Consider the following 19,993-nt stretch of genomic DNA (forward strand, 5'->3'; position numbering starts at 1 on the left):
GATTGTGTTGGTGCCAGTCACAGCAGCCTCTTTGCCTAGGTAGAAATGGCTACATTATCATCTGAAGTTCAGGGAGGTTTGTAATAGCAAAATGTCTGTGCAAACTATTGAGATAGCCCTATTGCAGCTGTCTCTTCAGGAACTGAAGCAATCGGCTGTGGTCACTGTGTAAGTTCTCTCAAGGTGTCTGGTTTGTCAGAATAACTGCTGCAGCCTGCTGCTGGCCCTGAGGGCTCAAGGCAGCCAGGACAGCACAGAGAGTCTGGCAGCTCCAGTGAGCATTGTCTTACCCCATCTCCTATCTTTGCTTATGTATAGGGAAATACACCCTAGAAAGAAAGCTTACAATCGGTGCTTCGTGGACACTGAGAGTCATCTTAACAGGTCTTTAACAATGTTTAAGACCTGCCTGGTGCCACCAGGGAAAGGCAAGACCCGCATCGGTCTCACTAATACCATTTAATCTTTAATCCTCCCAGCAACTCCGTGAGTTCAGTGTTCCAGGAGACACAGTTCACAAGTAATAAAAGTAATGTTTGGTGAGTTGTTGTGACTGTGCTAAGTTTGGCTTCTATCACTGTGATAAAACAGTAATCAAAACCAACATGGGGTGGAAGGATTTTAGCTGGCTTCCATGTCCCAATCAGAATCCATCATTAAGGGGAACCAAAGCAGAAACTCAATCAGGGCAGGAACCTGAAAACAGAGGCCATGGGGGTCAGGGGTGTCATTCCTTACTGCTTTGTCCCATGGTTTGTCCAGAGTACTTCCTTAAACACCCCAGTGTCACCTATCCCAGGATGGCACTGCCCATGGTGCGCTGGACCCTCCCACAGCAATAATCAATCAGAAAAAAATGCCCCACAGACTTGCCTACTTTTTCTCAATTGAAATCTATTTTTAGTTCCTTAAAAAGTAAAACAGTAAACACCTACCTCATGGCTCAGTAGTTCCCCCCAGGTCTTCAGCCAAACCAAAGCCAAGCCCCCCAGAAAACCCGTACAAGGGTAGTGACAGGAGCTCTGATTATTATGATCTACAAGTGGCCACTATCTAATGCCCAACCCCAGGAGAATGGAGAAGCAAAGTCAGAATATTGCCAGAAATTAAAAGGATCAACTGATGGCCCTTTAATCAATCTCAATACAAACATCGGGTAAGCAAAAAGAAAGGTCACTCAATGATTTAATTCCTTTGAAGATGGGGAAGAACGAAAGCTTATCTGTGGTGGTCAGGGTGAAGGCTGACTACAAAGAGACGCAGAGAATGTTCTGGAAGATGAGGATGTTTTGTATCCCAGTTGACATGGATATCACACGCATGTTGACATGGATATCACACGCATGTTGACATGGATATCACACGCATGTCTTTCCTATGTATTTCTTTCCACAGTCCAATTAGCAGTTGAAAACTAAAGGATTTGAGTTAATATATTTATCAAATATCATGTTACTTGCAGGATAGTCAACCTAATGAGCATTTTCTGGGTGTTTCTGGCATGAAAGTAATCAGACAACCCAGGACAGGTACCACTGGCAGATCCATCACCTTGTCCTTTAACCTTTTAAGTATGGGAGCGCTCACTTGCGAACCCTTACCAGCTTATGATGCAATGCTAAGAGCTTCCATTAGGTGGCGCTGTGCCTGCTCACGCTGTGACTTGGGAAACAGTGAATAAAATACAAAATGGTAGTCTTCCCAGCTCCCCACACCTACACGACACACACACACACACACACCACTCTGTCGTGAGTGCCTTCCTCATCTTTCCCCACCTGCCTCCTCCAGACCTGTAATCCATGAAGTGACTCAGTTATTTACCAGTGCTAGCATGCGGGTGGGCTGTACATAACTCCTTTTTCCATTCGGTTTTATGTATCCGGTTTGGATGTCAGTGGGAAACCATTTAAGCATCCTATGAACAGAGATATGTGATTAGTCCTAGTTCTGGTAGAGCGGTGCGAAGGCTGACAAAGCAAAGAAATAAAGCTAATTTTGTTCCCCTTTCTTTATGTTCACCTCCTCCCCAAAGCTGGCAAACTGGAAACTGTGAAATGGGCATTCACCTGGCCACTGAGTTTTGTCTTGTACTTCACTGTCCCCAACTGTAACAAACCCCACTGGGAGAAGTGGTTTATGGTGACATTTGCTTCCTCGACGCTATGGATCGCAGCCTTCTCCTACATGATGGTGTGGATGGTGAGTGTGTGAGGGGCCCTGTGCAATGCTGGGTCTCTCCAGAGAGAAACGTACACAGAACCAGAGATGAACAAGACGTGGAGTCACACCTGATATAACCATATCAGCCAGTTAGCGCTACAGTCGGTTACATAACAACCCACACCTTAGCTTGGCGGTTTAAAAATCGCAAGCATTGCATTGTTCATTCTGCCCACATCCCCTTAGGCTGACATGATTTAATGATGCTTGGCTGTGGCCAGCTCTGCAGCTCTGCTCCAGCTCCAGGAGTGTAATCCCTTTGATATGGGCAGCAGGCGGAGGGGGCAGGCCACATCTGCTCTATAGTGTTCACTCCCTTTGGGCTGGTGCTACCCAGAGACAGGTAAGTGGAAACCTGAAGTGCCTCCCTGGGTCTTCCCTGGAGCCAACCTCCCCAAACCATTCATCACTCCTTCTCCACACTCTGGCCAAGCCCTGCATCTATGCATAGAAGAAATGGCCCAGCCCCAGTGGAGGGAACAGCAGCAGAGTCACAGGCAAAGGACAGGTTGCACTAGGTGACTGCTCAAGGGTCCCTTCCAAGCTAAAACAGTGATTGGACTAGGTTACAGGGCCTCAAAAGTGTTCTGCCCAGAGTCATTTTCGGAAAGGCAGACAGTTCATTTATGTATTCTTTAACTGGGGAGCAAACCTAGTCCGTTTGATTTGGAGTTGGGCAGAAATTAAAAGCCATGACAAATTATGCAAATCCAAATTAACCTCACTTGGGTGTTAGACAGAAGTGCAATATAAATTCAAGAATTTATATTCAACGTAAAGCTCAAAAAGAAAAAATCTGGAAAGGTTATTTTGGAGGTAACAGGAAACTTGTAGAACTGGCAGGACACAGTCACAGCTACTCCTGGCCTCAGCCTCAACCTCATGTGCAAATGGAGTTTTAAAACTGGAAGTATTGTGACCAGGGCCTTCTCTCGCATTGACACTTTGGCAGAGTATCATCCCCAACACAGGATTGGGAACCGGGATTGCTGTCCCTGACCCTTAAAGTCTGAAGTCAGCAATCCGTGGGAAGAACTCATCTGGATTCCGTTTCCGATAGTGAGTGACAACCTCAGGAGAAGCCAGGGGCCTGGATGGGACTTCCTGATCCCATCCATTCTCCAGAACCCCAGGCTGGACCTGAAGCATCCTAACGACAGTAAAAGAACAGGGGGCCAATCCCTGCTGGCCCAGGCTGTACTCCGGTGGGACCTAAAGCTTGGCCAGGCTTTTGCAGCTTTGTTTTACAAAAACTCTTGAGAACACCAACATAGAAATATGTGTTGCTGCACCTTCCTTTCCTCCCTGGAGACAGATGTCAGAAGCCAGAGGCCACCCTATGTTGAGCACTGAACGGAAATGAGAGTCCTCTCTTGTTTGCATCTGGATGGACTGGACACACACACACACACACACACACCACCCATCCTTTCACCACCAGCCTAGGAGTGCTGTGACAAGGATGGATTCCCTGTGACCTGTGGTTTTCATATTCTCAAGACTTTAGAGGATGTGTGTATGCCCCAGTGGCACCCTAGGATGGCATGAGTTCCAGATGTTGCCAAACCCGGTTCCTTAAGCACACATACAAAGGCTTGGTCTCCTTTTTCTACCTACTTGGCAATGGATCCTGACTCTTTCACCATCTCTCTGCTAGCTCGTTACTCGGTTTTCCTCTCTTGAAATTTGGGGATAACCATGAAGTCTTCTGCATCACTGAGCAGTGTCTCAGCTGATGGTAGCCCATCCTTTGCAATCTGTCCCTGGTGTCAACTGAGAGGCTGCCTTGCAGAGGAGCCCACCTATCGGTAACGGAACCCTCTCTGCCACTTACCAGCACCATGGGACATGAGCAGAAACCTCTCTGTTCCTCAGTTTCCTCATCTGAGGAATGGGTATAGCAGAGCATTCAGACGGAATAGTTGTGAGGATTAAGAAAGTTAAAACTGAACATTTAGTTCACTGCCCAAGTCCCCCCCCCCAAAAAAAAGGGCAGCAATTATGGTAAAGAAGTTGACACTGACAATGTCGATTCCCATCACAGACCTGTGAGCATGCTGCCCTCACTCCTAGTACAGTCTAGATTATTCAAGGCCGTCTCTAGTTCAAATATTTTATTTCACTGTTGTCTTGGCCCTGTAAGTCTAGTTTTCCAATGTGCAAGCAAGTATCTCCAGAAAGGAACAAACAACCGACTAGCCTGTCATTTAAAGTCCAGGTTCTGTCAAAGCATCCACCTAAGACCTGTGGTCCAGGTCTCTCCCACACAATGTTCAGATGTTCATGCCATCCTGTGTTAAATCCAGAAGACACTGTCCTCCGCTACCCCCAAGATGGCCCAAAATAATGACTTTTCTGCATCTTGATCAGAGGCTTATAGTGTCCCTTGGCTCACCACCTCTTCCTGCTTTCTCCAAGGTGACCATCATCGGCTACACCCTAGGAATCCCTGATGTGATCATGGGGATCACCTTCCTGGCTGCCGGAACCAGCGTGCCGGACTGCATGGCCAGCCTCATTGTAGCCAGACAAGGTGGGCTCTTCAGGGGTGCTGGGGATAGGGAGGAAGGAAGGAAGGGCTCCCTCTCTCATGGGGGCTGCATCTAAGGGGCAGCAGAGCCTGCTTAGGAGGAGAGATGGGGCATGACAACCTCTGTGCCACGTTGGCCAGAAGACTTCCTGAGGTCAGAGGAATAAAGGAAAGAGGTAGAAGGTATCTCCGTGTAAGGCACAGATGCTTGCCCAGGCACCCATAGACCCTTCAGGTCATTATCATTATCCATTAATTGGAAAATAGCAATAATATAGAAAAAACAAAAAACAACAACAACAACAAAAAAAAAACCCTAGCTAACCTTGACTGAGTGAGGCCCTTTAAGTGAACACTTAATCTACTCAACAGCTCCAAGAGGTAGGGCAATTGTGTTTCCATTTCATGGATAAGGAAACTGAGGCTTACAAAAGACAGACACCACCCGCCCCCATAATTATGCTCACTCATATTATAACAACTCCAAAGTGACAGTTGTCAGTACATGACAGATGCTTCCCTGTTACAAATCCAAAAGCTTACCTGACCAGTCAGTGACATATGCTCCAGACAGTGACATCTTTCTCAGCGCTGACTCATGCGCCTGGTGGATGTTGGAAGACATTTATTTTAAACAATGGAACCAACAAAATTTAGCACAGTGACCAGTAGGCTCCTCTGGAAGTTCTACTTGGTGGTATTCCCATTATGTTGCTCCGTTCTTAAGAAACAGTGAACTCACCATAGGACAGATGGGCACGGTGCTATCACGTGTAAGTTGGCAAAGTTGTGGAGCCACGTGTGTGCTGTGGGGTTTCCTCGTGCTGAACCTGTGCCTCAGATCTTCCAGTATTCTTGGAACCAAATGTGGATACTTTTTTTTTCTTTTGATCACTCACACTGTCATCATATCTAAAGTGAAGTTGAGGATCAGTACAATGTGGGTTCTCTGAGTTATAATCTGTTATCCAGTGATGGGCTAAGAGAAAATCAAGTACATGGTCCTGCAAAACTACTTCGGGCCGCCAGACGGAAAACTCAGGAGAGTCCCATGTGAGCCCCTCCTGCTGAGAGCCCCTTCCTCACTAATATTCTCTTGTCCTTGCAGGGATGGGTGATATGGCTGTGTCCAATTCCATCGGGAGCAACGTGTTTGACATCTTGATTGGGCTCGGTCTTCCCTGGGCTCTTCAGACTCTGGCTGTGGATTACGGATCCTATGTGAGTGCTTTCCTGCGCAATGTCTCCCTCAATTCAGACTACACAGGCTGGGTTTTCAGTGGCCTTGGCCACAGAGCTGTTGTCTCCTGATAAAGGAGATGTGGAAATACTAATGTTGTGGGAGAAGCAGATTCTTCTTGTACATATTTTGCAAAGTTACACATGTCAAGACATACAAGACTCTAAAGCAGAGGCCAGCAAACTTTCTGTCTCAAACAAGACATACGTATAGGCTGCTGTGGAAGGATAGATGGCCTCTGACACAGCTCCGAACTCTGCTGATGCAGCAGAAAAGTAGCCACAGAACTTTTTAGAAACTGAAATTTAAATGCTTATATTTTTATGCTGTGATATATTATCCTTCTTTCCTTTCAACCATTTAAAAATGTAAAAATCATCTTAATTCATGAACTATATAGAACCAGTCAGTGGACCAGTGTTAGCCATATATATTTGTTTTGCAGTATATCTACAATATACCTAGTATGTCCAATTGCTTGCAGTATATCTTCGATATATTTAGTGGGATACCTCGAACAGGTGCCATCTATCGCATGGTCTCAGATTCCCAGCAGCACTCTTACATGCTGCAGGTCGGAGAGGAAGATTGTTGTCAGACAGTTCCTATGATTGACCCACATCAACCGTATGCACAAGCGTTTGACACATGAGCCAGAATACTGGCAGATGCCAGGAAAATATATACGAACCAAGCAGAAGGCATGCTTGGTTTGAGTGTTTCTCTTCCTCTGTATTCCTGAAGGAAAATCTTATGTGAGAGATACTGTCAAGGGTCCGTGAACATCTTTAAGTCTGATGATCTACCATAATACTGACAAGAACCAAGAACAGATTATACTCACAGCTAAGATATATTACAGCAAAGGAAATGGAGAAAAGAAAAGCAACAGGAAAATAAAGTGTGCCCAGTGTCCAGAGAGCTCTGGTGCAGGCTTCTAGGGTTTTTTATTTTTTCCTACCAGGATGCACAGGCCCTGCTTTCTCTCTTGCTAGCAGTGATCTATAGGGACATGTGTGAGTTGTCCTATGCAGGGAACTGCCCTGGAATCTGCAGCACTTATGGAGGGCTGGTGAGGCAGGAACACTCTACTCTGAGAACAACTGTAATGAGTAGACCTCATTGCCCAGCACGCCCCTTTATTCCGCATGAACAGAACACTATCAACCAGAAGCATTCCAAGAGCAGGCATTGGCTGAGGCTTCCTGGGAGGCCTGATGTGTTAACACCTGCCACCCAGGTCAAGTTACTCTTTTATTTGTTAGAGTAGTATCTCTGGGTACTGTTAATATACTGCAGACAATTCAAAAACCTCACTGGGGTAGCCCCACAATGACTAATTTCCTACTAAAATTCCATAGCAAACATTACCACTCTGACAGCTCCCGTGAATATTTCTAAAAGGAATCCCTGGGGGCGTGGCAAATTCCATCATGAGGCTCTGCTACTTTTGAGACCTTCTCCAATGTAGAGAAAGAAAGGTTACAGCAAACTGTGACAGAGATGGCCAAGGTCAGGTCAGTCCCCATCCCCTTGTCCAGATAAATCCTATTTGTCCACCAACTTCAGGAAGGGCCTCATTCATTTGTTTATCTGTCTGTCGAAGAAGAAGAGAAGCTAATAACTGCCACCTGGAACAGCCCCCACCTCCACCTCTACCCCCACCCCCACCCCAGGCCCCACCCCATCCCCCAGGCCCCACCCCGGGCATCTTTTCTGAGTGACCCAGGGCCCCTCTTAACATCATTCTTGTTCTCAAACTGGGAGCAATAGTGTTGTCTGTATTTAAACTCACTAAGTCTAACTTGTCACTTCCTGAAAGCGCAAGGCCTACTGAAGACCCCTCTTGGGGTTTGTCTACAACTTGCTCCCCTGAACCTTCACTTCCTTGAATGCTTTATCTTCTCAGAATGAACAACGTGTGGAGATCACAGCAGACCCTTCTGCAGCCCTGGCAATGCTACGCAGCCGCACTGGCTGGTGCGGCAGCCCCTGGCTGTGTGTGACACTGAGGCACTTGGTGGGAGGCTGATGCAAATAAAGAATTGTTTTTCCAGTTTGATTCCATCTGAATTAGTTGAGGTTTATACAGCCACATGGATCTTAACGCTGCCTGTGGGACGCTGCAGCTCCAGAGGATGAAATTTAAATTATCCACAGCATAGCCTGGAGAAGACCACTGTTAGCATTTTGGCTTATTTTCTTCTTCTTCTAGTTTGTCTTAGACAGCTGAGATCCACTGTACGGATATTTCACGTATTGCCCTTTCTTATTTCTTATTAGATCAAACACATTTTGCTTCAAATTGCATGAGATTCATTCTCAAGGGCAGCCTAGAATTGTAGCATCTGGGTTTCCCAGAAAGTGCTTAGCTGAGCCACTGTTCAGGAACATCTCAGATGGCTTTGGGGCTTAGTTTCACGTTAAGTGACGCCTCAGACGCCTTTGTACACCAACCTATAGGGTTTAGAGGTCAGTAAGCATTGCACATAAATCTGATGATATAAAATAATAATATAACCTTAATGACATTTCCAATTAAATTACACTTTAATTTTAAACAACTAGATAATTAACTTTTTTTTTTCATCACTAGAAAGTGACCACAGAGCCTTGTACATAATAGGTAAGGGCTCTACCCTGGGCTACATCTAATTCTTGGTATTTTTAGTCAGTGTCTCACTGTGTAACCCAAGTTAGCTTTGAACCCCAAATCTTCCTGCCTGTGCCTCTTAAGTGCCTAAGTCACCAGCCTATACCATCATTCCTGGCTTATCTCCCCTATTTTGATTAGCCAAATGTCATGCCTGAGGCTTCAGGCAGCTTCATGGCAACTGCATAGATTCGCCATAGGAGCCTTGTGGGGAGAAACACTGCCTTTTACACATCCAGCCTTCTCAGAGCAGAGCAGGGGTGGCTCACACATAGGAGAGCCGAGGTGTGGGGGGCGGGGTTTGGCCATAGCAGAGCCCACATCTAGATCTTCATAATGTGCATCGGCTTTCATCAAACACTTCTCTTTCCTGAACAGAAGGGCCCTCTCAGGCCTGGGTGGGCTCTTCTGTTCTCCTCATTTGGTACTCTTTCCAATTGACACTAGAAATAAGTATTGGCCTAACTCTTGTTTGGAGACAGGGTCTCACTATATAGCCCTGGGGCTCTTTGTGTAGACCACGTTGGCATCCAACACATAGAAATCCACTTGTCTCTGCCTCCAAAGTTCTGGGATCTAAAGATGTACATCACTGCTCCCCGCCCAATATTTATTTTTCAAAATGATGTGTGGATATGGGACCTCTGCTCCTGCTGTTCAGTCTTCACTTACTCTCTGGCCTCAGAACGACTTGCTCTGCTAAAAGTGCTGCAGATAACATGACTTGACTTCTATAGAAAAAAAATAGTGATTATGTACTGGTAATTGATCTTCCTTGGCAGGAAAAGCAATAAAGGCACAGTTTAGCCCCACGGAGCACCAGCTGCATGGCCTACTGCGGTGCATGTGCAACGTGCCCATTCGCTCTGGTTTCTTTCACTGTGCTCCCTTTCCTTCTTATCAAAGTTATGAAGAAGTCAAAACAAAACAGAAATGGCCTTTATCTGAATTCTAAAAGCTTGTGGTCTCCTCTTCATAAGTCCAGGAAACAACAACAACAACAAAAAAGAAATTGTGCTCAAGTAACTCTTAAAAAACAATTTCTTATCTTTTGGGGAAGGAGGTTTGGCTTGGTTTGGTTTGGTTTGGCTTGGTTTGGTTTGGTTTGGTTTGGTTTGGTTTGGTTTGGTTTGATTTGATTTGATTTTTCAAGACAGAGTTTCTCTGTGTAGCCCTCGGGCTGTCCTGAATCTTGCTCAGTAGACCAGGCTAGCCTCCACCTCACTGAGATCCTCCGGCCTCTGCTTCCTGAGTGCTGGGATCAAAGGCGTGCACAGTGGGGTGTAGCTTAGTTGATTTGGTGTTTGCCTACTGAGCACTAGGCAGGACTCACTTAAGTATCTGTTTAAGTTAAGTTTGTTTTTTTTTTTTTAATAATCCGTTTATATTAAACTGGTTAAATGAAACTACTCTATATATGAATATATACACTTATATAAGAAGCATTTGTACATAAGGCAATATATATATATTTAGTGCCTTTAATACATTTATCTAAACTTAAAAGAGGCATAAGACTTCAAAGATCTTAAATTTAGCTTCAAAAGTAAAAAGTAAAAGAGTGAAAGCATGTAAAACCTTTCACAAAAACTTTAAAAGTATAGATATCAATTCCTGAATACTAAACATTTACCTGGTCAACTGACTCAGTGGGCAGATAGAAGCAGGAGCCAGAATCCTTTCAGTGTCTGTAAACTCCTTTGTATTCATCAGCTTCACATGACTAAGATAATATGATATTACTATAATATCAGAGACAGCTAACTCAGAAGGAACGGTCTCTTTTGTCTGGCAGCACCCTTAAGGGCGTGCTTTGTGACTAAGGACAGTCCATGGGCACACCCCTAAGGGTCCACACTATCTCCGTTAGCACATCCCACTTACACTCCATGAACATTACCTGAATTCAAACCATAGCATTCTCTATGTTTGGGGGGTTATGTTTATTTTTTAATTTTTTTAATTAAAAGTTGTTTTTTATATGATATATTTTGATCACATTTTCTTCCTCCCCATTTTCTCTCAGATACCCACTGAACCTCTCTCATATTGCCTCCCCACCCCGCCACTCCCCCACCCCCACCCCCACTTCAGAACAGAACAAAACAAAACATCAACAGAAATAAACAAATATCCAAGAAGATAAAAAAGCCAAAATTTTGTTTTGTTTTGTTTTGCTTTGTTTTGTTTTGTTTTGTTTCTGGGATAGCAGGGTATAGTCATGGAAGATAAAATCTTTAAACCAGCTCTAGTTTGGCTAGAGAGATTGCTCAGTAGTTAAGAGCACTGACTGCTCGCTCTTCCAGAGGTCTTGAGTTCAATGTCAGACATCACATAGTGGCTCAAACTCATCTGTAGTAGAATGTGATACCATCTTCTGGTGTGTCTGAAGGGAGCAACAGTGTACTCATATACATAAAATAAGTAAATAAATCTTAAAAAATTTAAAAAAACAAAAAAACTCTAGTTCATCCCAGAAGTAAACCAGATCCTTCTACCCACCCCCTTGAAGTCTTCTTAGCCAAACATGGACATCAGGCCTGAAACTGCAGCTCAGTCAGACAAGCCGTCTACCACAAATAGCCCCTAGTCACCACCCACCTTCCTTCTCCCTCTGCATTCCTCCAATGGTGTAGAGAATGGGCAATAGACATTCTCATCACTATGAAGCCATACTTTTTCCAGATCTCAACACCTAGTGACAGTGACGTCATAAAAACAAAACTTGTGACCCAAACTCGGGTTTTCCATCTTAATATGACATAATTGGTTCACTTCAGCCATTATGTTGAGCTGTACACCGTGACTGGTCCTGAGGTGAAGATCTCTTCCATTCTTATGTGAAGGAAAAACCATGGTCCAGCCAGGAATCTCTGAACACCAGCCAGGCATACAAGGGCAGAGTGTAGAAGGTGTGTTACGTTGTATTGTGTCCATACCCTAAACCTAACCCTAACCCTAACCCTAACCCTAACCCTAACCCTAACCCTAACCCTAACCAGCTGTCTCAGCAGCCACTGCAAGGAAAACCTTCATTTAATTTTAGAGATACAAGCATCCAAGGGCCTTTCAAAAGACCTCTTTTTTGATGCTAATGTGCTTTGGGAAAACCAAGATTTTATTTTGTATATATAAAGAGGCTGGGATTTGAATTCATTCTCTTCTGCGCATAGGTTATCTGGGTGTGCCATTACTTCTTGTTGAAAATGAGATTTGCTTTGAACTTTAAAAGTTCAAAAGAAGTATGGTACTTATTTTTTTCAATACTATTGACAGTGTAAAACTATCTAGAAGCTATGGTTGTGCAGTTTTTAGAGTATGTATTCCACCAACTCTTCCACAACAGTGACAGCATTCATGACGGCAAAGCCTTCATCCGGAGTTGGAACAAGTAGGTAAATGGTCAGGAACAAGGTCAGGAAAACAGTGAGTGGAATCAGTGAGTCATCACCAAGCCAGGCTTAGCTCCTAGGTCCAAGCTTATTGTGCTACTTTTAATTTTCCTCAAATCATTTGCTTTCAGTTTAAGAGGACTTTTAATGAGAAACTGATTCTCATGAACAAAATGCCCAAGTTGTACCTCAAGTGTGCTCATGGGCAAAACACTGTCAGCAAGGATACACTGCCCACTCAGCCTCATGCCATACATGGTCTCTTTCCACCTTTTTGTACAGCACTGGCCGTGCTGGAGCCTGAGTTTAGAGTCTCCTACACCAGTTCAGCACTTTACATACGGCAGGATGTTTTCCTTATATAAACAGAGAACAGGGTTATCTCCTTGACCAAATTGGCATGCAGTCCCTTTGTGTGGGATAGATCATGAGAACTTTGCCTCATTCTGGCTGTGTAAAATCATTTGTGTTCATGGGATTGATTCTAAGTTTTAAGGAAGAGTTATTGCATCTCCATTCCTCTAGGACAAGCTTCAAGTTTAGTCTTTGTCTCAAATGAAATTCTCTTCCTTTCTTTCTTTCTTTCTTTCTTTCTTTCTTTCTTTCTTTCTTTCTTTCTTTCTTTTTTTCTTTCTTTCTTTCTTTCTTTCTTTCTTACACTTTTTATTAGATATGTTCTTTATTTACATTTGAAATGTTATCCCTTTTCCTCATTTCCCCTCTGAAAACCTCCAACCCTATCCTCCCTTCCCCTGCCCTCTAACCCACCCACTCCCACTTCCTGTCCTGGCCTTCCCCTACACTGGGGCAACTAGCCTTCACAGGATCAAGGGCATCTCCTCTCATTGATGTCCAACAAAGCTATCTTCTGCTACACATGAGGCTGGAGCCATGGGTCCGTCCATGTGTACTCTTTGGTTGGTGGTTTAGTCCCTGAGAGCTCTGCGGTACTGGTTGATTCATATTGTCATTCCTCCTATGGGTCTGCAAATCCCTTCAGCTCCTTGGGAGCTTTCTCTAGCTCCTTTTCATCACAAGTCAATAAGCATCTTGAGAAGTGTGGACTTTAATTATGTGGGAAACATGGATAATGTACTTGTACAAGTATCCTGTGCAATGATGCTTGACCAAAACAATGGTACAGCATTTGGTCTTACTAAGCTAGATCTTTATGTTGCTTAGAAGCCTGGGTCCACAAGGGAAGAACAGGGATAAAACTCACCCAAGGGCTTCTATTCTTTAATTTTCTGGGCAGTCCTGCAGGTATCAGCTTAGATGTCACTTAGGACATCACTCCTATGCTTCTCAGCATCCAGATGTATAAGTGTTGGGTATATAGAGAAGGAGAGGCCATGCTAGGGAAAGAGGGACCACTTCTGCAAAGACACTGAGGAAGCTCATGTTCAAGAAGAAAAGGAAATCCAGGTTGCAGGAGTGTAGAATGAGGGAGAGAGATGCCACACCAGTGACCTAAGCTGGCTAGAGGGTCTAGGTGTCACCCTAAGGCAGGGCAGTTCTGGGCCCATTCTGCAGATCAGAGAATGAAGATCAGGTTGGTTATGTCCCACATCTGGAAAGGCATCATTGTAAATGCACATACGTGTGACAGCAATGGTCAGAGGGGTATGGTGACGGGCATGAAAGTCCAAGCTAGAGTCAGCCCTAAGTTTGAATCCTTGATGAAGACAGAATGGAGTTAAACATAAGGCGGCTTCATATATGTCATGTAAAGAGAGAAGGAACTAGAAGGGAGAGCACTGCTGACTCTAGATTCAGCTCTCAATGTTCCACAGACATTAAGGGGGCTACAGTCTTCACAGCCTCGCCCGGCTAAGTGTGTGATAGGACTATAGTTCAAAGGTTCTCATCCTGTGGGTCATGGCCCCTTTGGCAAACCTGTATCTCCAAAAATATTTACATTACAATTTATAACATTAGCAAAATTTCATTTATGAAATAGCAATGAAAATAATCTTATGGTTTGGTTGGAGGTCACCACAACATGAGGAACTGAATTAAAAGGTCGCAGCACTGGGAAGGTTGAGAAGCATTGCTATCATAGGTTTGTGTCTCTGTCCTTTCATGATGAAGATCCCTTCTTCTATCAGTTTAGCTTTCATGAGTGGTCAGAACCCCAAGCCCATATGTTCCTGGGGCATCACTATATGGCTCTGTGCTGAGATGCAGGAGTCTTAGACGGTGGCAGATTCATGGAAAGGCAAACTTAGGACTTACTTGTGACAAGCATGTGGTCTGCTCTCATCTCCGCCCAGAGTTGTTCCCAAGAGCGAGGCTTCATTTCAGAGAGAACCCTCAAGGGCCTCCTTCCATTTAGGATGACAGTAACCCCCAGAACATCTTTCCACATCTCTTACATCAGAAGCGAGCCGCTTGTGTGGGCTTAATGGCCTCTCCCAACCTCTGGAGAGACCTGCCGACAATTCTGAATCAATTTTTCCATCTTGTCCAGATGGGATTTCCGAGTCACAATTATAGCATAATTACCATCCAGGCATCTGTTCTGTGCCTGACATTAGATTCACACATTTGACAGTGAGGAAAAAAAATGCACTTTCACAGATTTTGACATTTCTTATACTCTATGGCTTATTCAGAAGGCAGCTAGTTACCCAAGTGCCCTGAATAAATAACCCTAAGCATCAAAGCTTGAGCAGTAAGTGCTTCTTGTGCCATTATAGCGATGAACAGCCATGCATGAAATTTAACAGAATCAAGGGAATCCACAGTCAGACTGTGGGAAATCAGGGCAGAATCCCAAGCATCAAAAAAGCAAGCAAAAATAAGGCATCAGAAGCAGTGATAGACGGGAAGAGGGTCTGTCCTTTTCTCATGCAATAGTTGAGCTTACTCCAGGATGCACAGAAGTAAAAAGACCTTATAGCCAGCTCATTTTTTCTTGCAGAAGGCATTAATTGAACACCTACTGTGCAAGGATATTGTAAGAAAGCCTGACATTCCCATGCCTCTGAAACAACAGCCTGAGAGAGGAGCCAAGTAAATCCAAACACATCCAAAACAAAGGATGTGGTGCTTGCCCTTCTGAGGGTAACTGCAGGGTGCACAGCTGGGCAAGGCCGGGCTAGAGGAAACACCCTAAGAGAGTAGCATTTCTTCGGAGTCTTGGATTATCCAAGCAAGCATGTTAAGGAGACTTCTCCAAGCAGGGGGTAAACAAACCAGCTTGTAAAAGACCAAGATTTAAGAAATTTTGACACATGGGTGGAACCCACACCACCCAGGGAAGCTCCTATGGGTAGGGTAAAGACAAACCAGCCACATGGCAAAGAACATTGTAACCCATAGTAACAGAAAGAATTATGGGTACTTGAGAGGTAAAGATGTGATCATGTTGCAGTTCAGAAAGATTGATTATAAGCAGGGTGTGATGGTGTTTGCCTTTAGTTCCAACATTCGGGAGGGAGAAGCAGGCAGACTTCTGTGAGTTCAAGTGAGTTCCAGGTCACCCAGCTGTACAGTGAGACTCTGTCTAAAAGAAAAAGGGAAAGAAAGAAATAAGATTACAAGGATTACACAGAGAAGGAATTGGAACCAGACAAATGTAGTGGCAGCAAAACAGATAGACAGTTGCTCTAGAGACAAAAATAGTATAATGATGTGTAACAAAGGCCCTGAAAGTCAGTAGCATAAATCTGTTCATATACCTTCCTCACCCATGCACGGGAGTGTTGACAAGTGTTTGGATAATCAGGCCCTGGCTCCACGCTCCAGAGGACTCTGCTCCCGGTGTCTCTCACTCTAGTCGGACCAGTGACCTCCTACGATGCATTTTTATGATGAAAAGCAAGAACACCAGAAGTCATGCTGAACTCTGCAAACAAATTTCAAAAATATGTTTCTGTCAAGTCAGACCTACTCATAGCCTGTTGCCTAAAGCATGGCACCAGCCAGACCCCAAACCAGAAAGGTAGGGAAATGCTTCTGCCCGTATGTGCCTGTAACTCAAATGCAGGAGGGGGTGGGGAACCAACACTTGGATCTGTATCAGTTATAGTGCTAATGCTAGAGAATAGGAGATGCTAAGACAAAGGCACAGAATCACTGCACACCCACCGGCCCTTGAGTGTTAATGAGAGTAAGCTGGAAGGGGCAAGGGCGTAGTCATTCAGTGCTGTGTCAGCCATTGTAAAGGTTTGGGTTTTACTGTTAAGTACTATTGAAGATTTTAGTACTCACTTTGAATTTTAAGGTTCCATTTGATACTGCTTGGAAATATATATAAGAGAGGAAGATGGCAAGTCAGGAAGGTGAAGATAAGATGCTGGTGACTTGACATGGTTGGTGTATAAATGGGAATAAATTGGGTTTTTAAAGGAAGAAGAGGTGGTTAAGTTTTCTAACAGTTCTATGTTGAGGAGAAGAGGAAACAATCTATTTGGGGTGCCCTTCATGGAGAGGGAGGACAAAATATGGGAGAGAGTCCCCATTACAATGGGTCAAGCTTGATGTGTTTCATTGTCATCCTGGCAGAAACGTGAAGCAGACAGTGGATTGGTGTGGAGTATGTGAGGAATTCCACAGAGGCCTTTATGGCTAGGAATACGTGCAAGTTACAAGCAGTAAACTAGCTGTTAAGGGCTAAAGCTAATAAAGGAAATAAATGTGGATAGAGAAGAAAGCCAGAGCCATGTCCTAGGAACGTGGAGAAAAATAAATCATGTGGCACAGTAGGGTGAGGGGTGGTGATCGGGAAAGGAGGGAACTGCAGAAAGTGAGTCAGCAGAAGCAGGCCTTAGACCTTTCCCAAGTCCCCAAGGTCAGTTGTCACCCTGCCACCGCCTTCTCCAGAAGTCTTCTAGAAGAGTCCAAGACTGACATTTCTGATGTGTCCTCTCTTTGCTCTCTAGTGGAGGGTAGAAGCTACATCTCTTTCCCATCAGAGGGCTTCCATGAGATGGATCAATAATCCAGTCAGTTCTTGATGTCTTCCCCTGTCACTATTGCCTGCCTTTCTCAGCAAGTATTCCTAAGCGAATCCCCAATATCCGGAACCTGACTCTGTTTGCTGGAACCAGGTTTCCCATTCTTAAAAACCCCTAACCCAACCCCCACTGTCACTGCAGCACTGAAGCTGCCTCTTATGAGCTTGAGAGTCGCCCCTGCTTGCAGCGCTTCAGCCCACTGGCAGAAATGTCCTGTTGGCAGCGGATGCATTTCCTCCACAGAATTCAGCAAAATAAGAAAGAGAGACCATCTGCATTTTTACATGGCCTGGACAGACAACTTGGAGATAGTGTGGTGGCATTTTAATGGATGGCAGGAGTCACAGCTGCTGTAACAGAGCCCCTGGGAGCTATAGTAACATCACCCATCCCTATACATTTGGTTCTTGGGTTCCAGGTTTGTGGTAGAAAACATCAGGGATGTTTGGGAAAAGGAAAGATGGTTGGAGATCACACTGTAGAAAGGCTGATGTGGAAAGCTATTGGGTCTCACTTTTCATTAGGTTAACTGGCCCAGAGATGATGCAATCCTCAGGCAAGATTCAGATGAGTTGCTTCAGGAAAGTCAGGAAATGCCATTGTGGGAATGGGAAAGAGAGACAGGATGGGGAGGCAGCCAGCCATCAGCAGCTGTATTAACAATCTAGTTATCATACAGACAACTAGAGCTACATCCCTACAGAGGGACATTGTGTGAGACTTTCTTGGGGAGACTATTCACTCTAGAAAGAGCAGTAATAACAGACCAAAGTGTAACAATTACACCAAAGTCCAACTTGATGAACTACTGAGTCTCTAGGGTTGCTTACAGGAGCATGGGTAAGGGGCTGCTTACAGGAGCATGGGTAAGGGGCTACTTACAGAGGCATAGATGACTTAAGGACAGCTATTTCACTGAAAGCCCACAGATAGATCACAAAAACCATAGCCCTGCAGTTCCCCAAACATGGATGCAGTTGGACAAGCCAAAGAGTCTCCTCTCTCCACCATCCTTATGCTTTTAGAATACTGGCAAAGAAGCCTTATGCACCTTCTAAGCTTTAGCTCTCCCAGACTGCGGAAGTATTGCTTTCTTCCTGGATACCCTCCTCTCTCTGAGGGAGAAAATTTTAACAGTGATAGACAACAAGGGAGCTCTGGGAAACTGGACAGCCCTGTCTTGAACAACTCATCTGAGGGGCAGGCAAGCTGCAGTTTTACACCTGTTCCTGAGAGTCACTGTGGGGATCAGCTGCCTGGGAGTTCAACAGTTCAAGAAAGAGGTTTGCATCTTCGATAACTAGATATCGGAGGCAGCTGGGACCCACTTAGAAGTCAGGAGTAGGGTGTATAATCTGTGCAGCGGTTTGAATGTGTTCCCCCAATGCTTATCATTAGAAATGCAATCCTAAAAGCCAAATGGTAATGGTGTTTGGAAGTGGGACCTTTCAGAGTCAATGGGGCTAGATAAGGTCAAGAAGACAATGGCCTTTGTAGCTTTATAAGAAAAAGAAGGGGCTGGAGAAGTGGTTCAGTAGTTAAGAGCACTGGCTGTTCTTCAAGAGGACCCTTGTTTGATTCCCAGCACCCACATGGTGTCTTACAACCTTCTGTAAATCCAATCCTAGGGCATCTGAAACCCTGTTCTGTTTTCAGTGGGCATTGCATGCACATGGTGCATGGACATACCCACAGGCAAGATACCCATACACACAAAAAATTACATGGAAAATGTTAAAGAAATGAAAAGAAGGAATATTAAACAGTCTTCATTAAAAACTTGAAAAGTCTTCATTGAAGACTTGAGGAAACGGTTGTTGTGTCTCTTCATTGGATGACCAGCACAAGGAGGCAGGTACAAATGCCACACATGTACACGTGTGTGCATGCACATACACACACATTATAATACAGCAAAGATACCCCCTTACCAGATGCCAAGCAACTGCTGACACCATGCTTTTAGACTTCCCAGCCTCTAGAGCAGTAATTATGTTTCTTCCCAGAACTCTAGAACTAGCAAACATCTACTCTATACAGAAATAGACTAGCTTCAGATATCTTGTTATAGCAATGGAAAGTGAACTAAAATGCCAGTGCCACCTGCTATTGTGGCTTCTGTGGATCATTCAACTCTGGACTTGGAAAATTGATGAGCAAGAAACACCTAGTAGCAATTTCTAAGGACCCATGGATGAGAGGGAGAGCCTGGCTTTTCCCTTTGGCCTGACAGGTGGAGGGAAGTTTAGAGTCTAGAGTCTAAGGCCCAAGTCCAAGAACAGACTTGACCTTTCATCAGGTATGTAAGCTGCTAAGTTGTCTCAACTACAGATAAGAATTAAAATCCCCACTTACCCTGTGGAGAGATCCCAAGAGTGTTTATACACTGTGTTTGTGGGTGCCCTTTAGACACAAGGGTAGGTGAGAATGCAAGTTGATGACAACTTTTCTTTTCTGGGGCTTGTATGCTTTTGCAGTCCAAAAAATTCTTCAGTAAAAGACATTCTCACCCAACAATATCATTAAGCATAAAGCCAGGGTTAGTAACAAACACTTGAAAGCCAAACAAATGTTAGAACTGCCTACTAAGGAAACCCAGATCCCCGGGGAGGCTGAAGCAGGAATATTGAACTGCAAGTCCAGCCTGAGCTACATAACGAAAGTCTGTCTCAGAAAACAAGGGAGGAATTGGGGGTGGGTTGACCATATGCCACGCGTGCTCCAAATACTAGTTAGCTCAGCAACAAACAAAGCCTTTGTTATTTTTCCAAGACAATTCTCAGATCAGGTAAAGCTGACTTCGGATCATCAAAAAAGATGTCCTAGCCCCTGTATGGGGAAAATGGAATCTTTTTTAGACTTGGGTTCTTGGATTCCTGGATTCCTGAATGATATGAGGCTCCAGGAACTGTTTTATGTGCAACATAAATGCATGAAACTCAGGATGAATGAATCTCTGTGTGCATCCATACTAGAAAATATGCATGTGCTGTG

General features: G+C 44.5%; 1 protein-coding gene across 1 annotated transcript in view; it reads left to right on the forward strand.

Moving 5' to 3' along the window:
• Positions 1-19,993, forward strand: part of Slc24a3 (solute carrier family 24 member 3) — a 480,749-nt gene that overhangs the window by 453,903 nt on the left and 6,853 nt on the right. The window contains exons 13-15 of the mRNA XM_052183806.1: positions 2,036-2,202; positions 4,642-4,756; positions 5,862-5,974. Coding sequence (XP_052039766.1) covers positions 2,036-2,202; positions 4,642-4,756; positions 5,862-5,974 — 395 coding nt within the window. The remainder of the gene's footprint in view (positions 1-2,035; positions 2,203-4,641; positions 4,757-5,861; positions 5,975-19,993) is intronic.

The sequence above is a fragment of the Apodemus sylvaticus genome, chromosome 5 (assembly GCF_947179515.1).
Source record: "Apodemus sylvaticus chromosome 5, mApoSyl1.1, whole genome shotgun sequence".
Lineage (NCBI taxonomy): Eukaryota > Metazoa > Chordata > Mammalia > Rodentia > Muridae > Apodemus > Apodemus sylvaticus.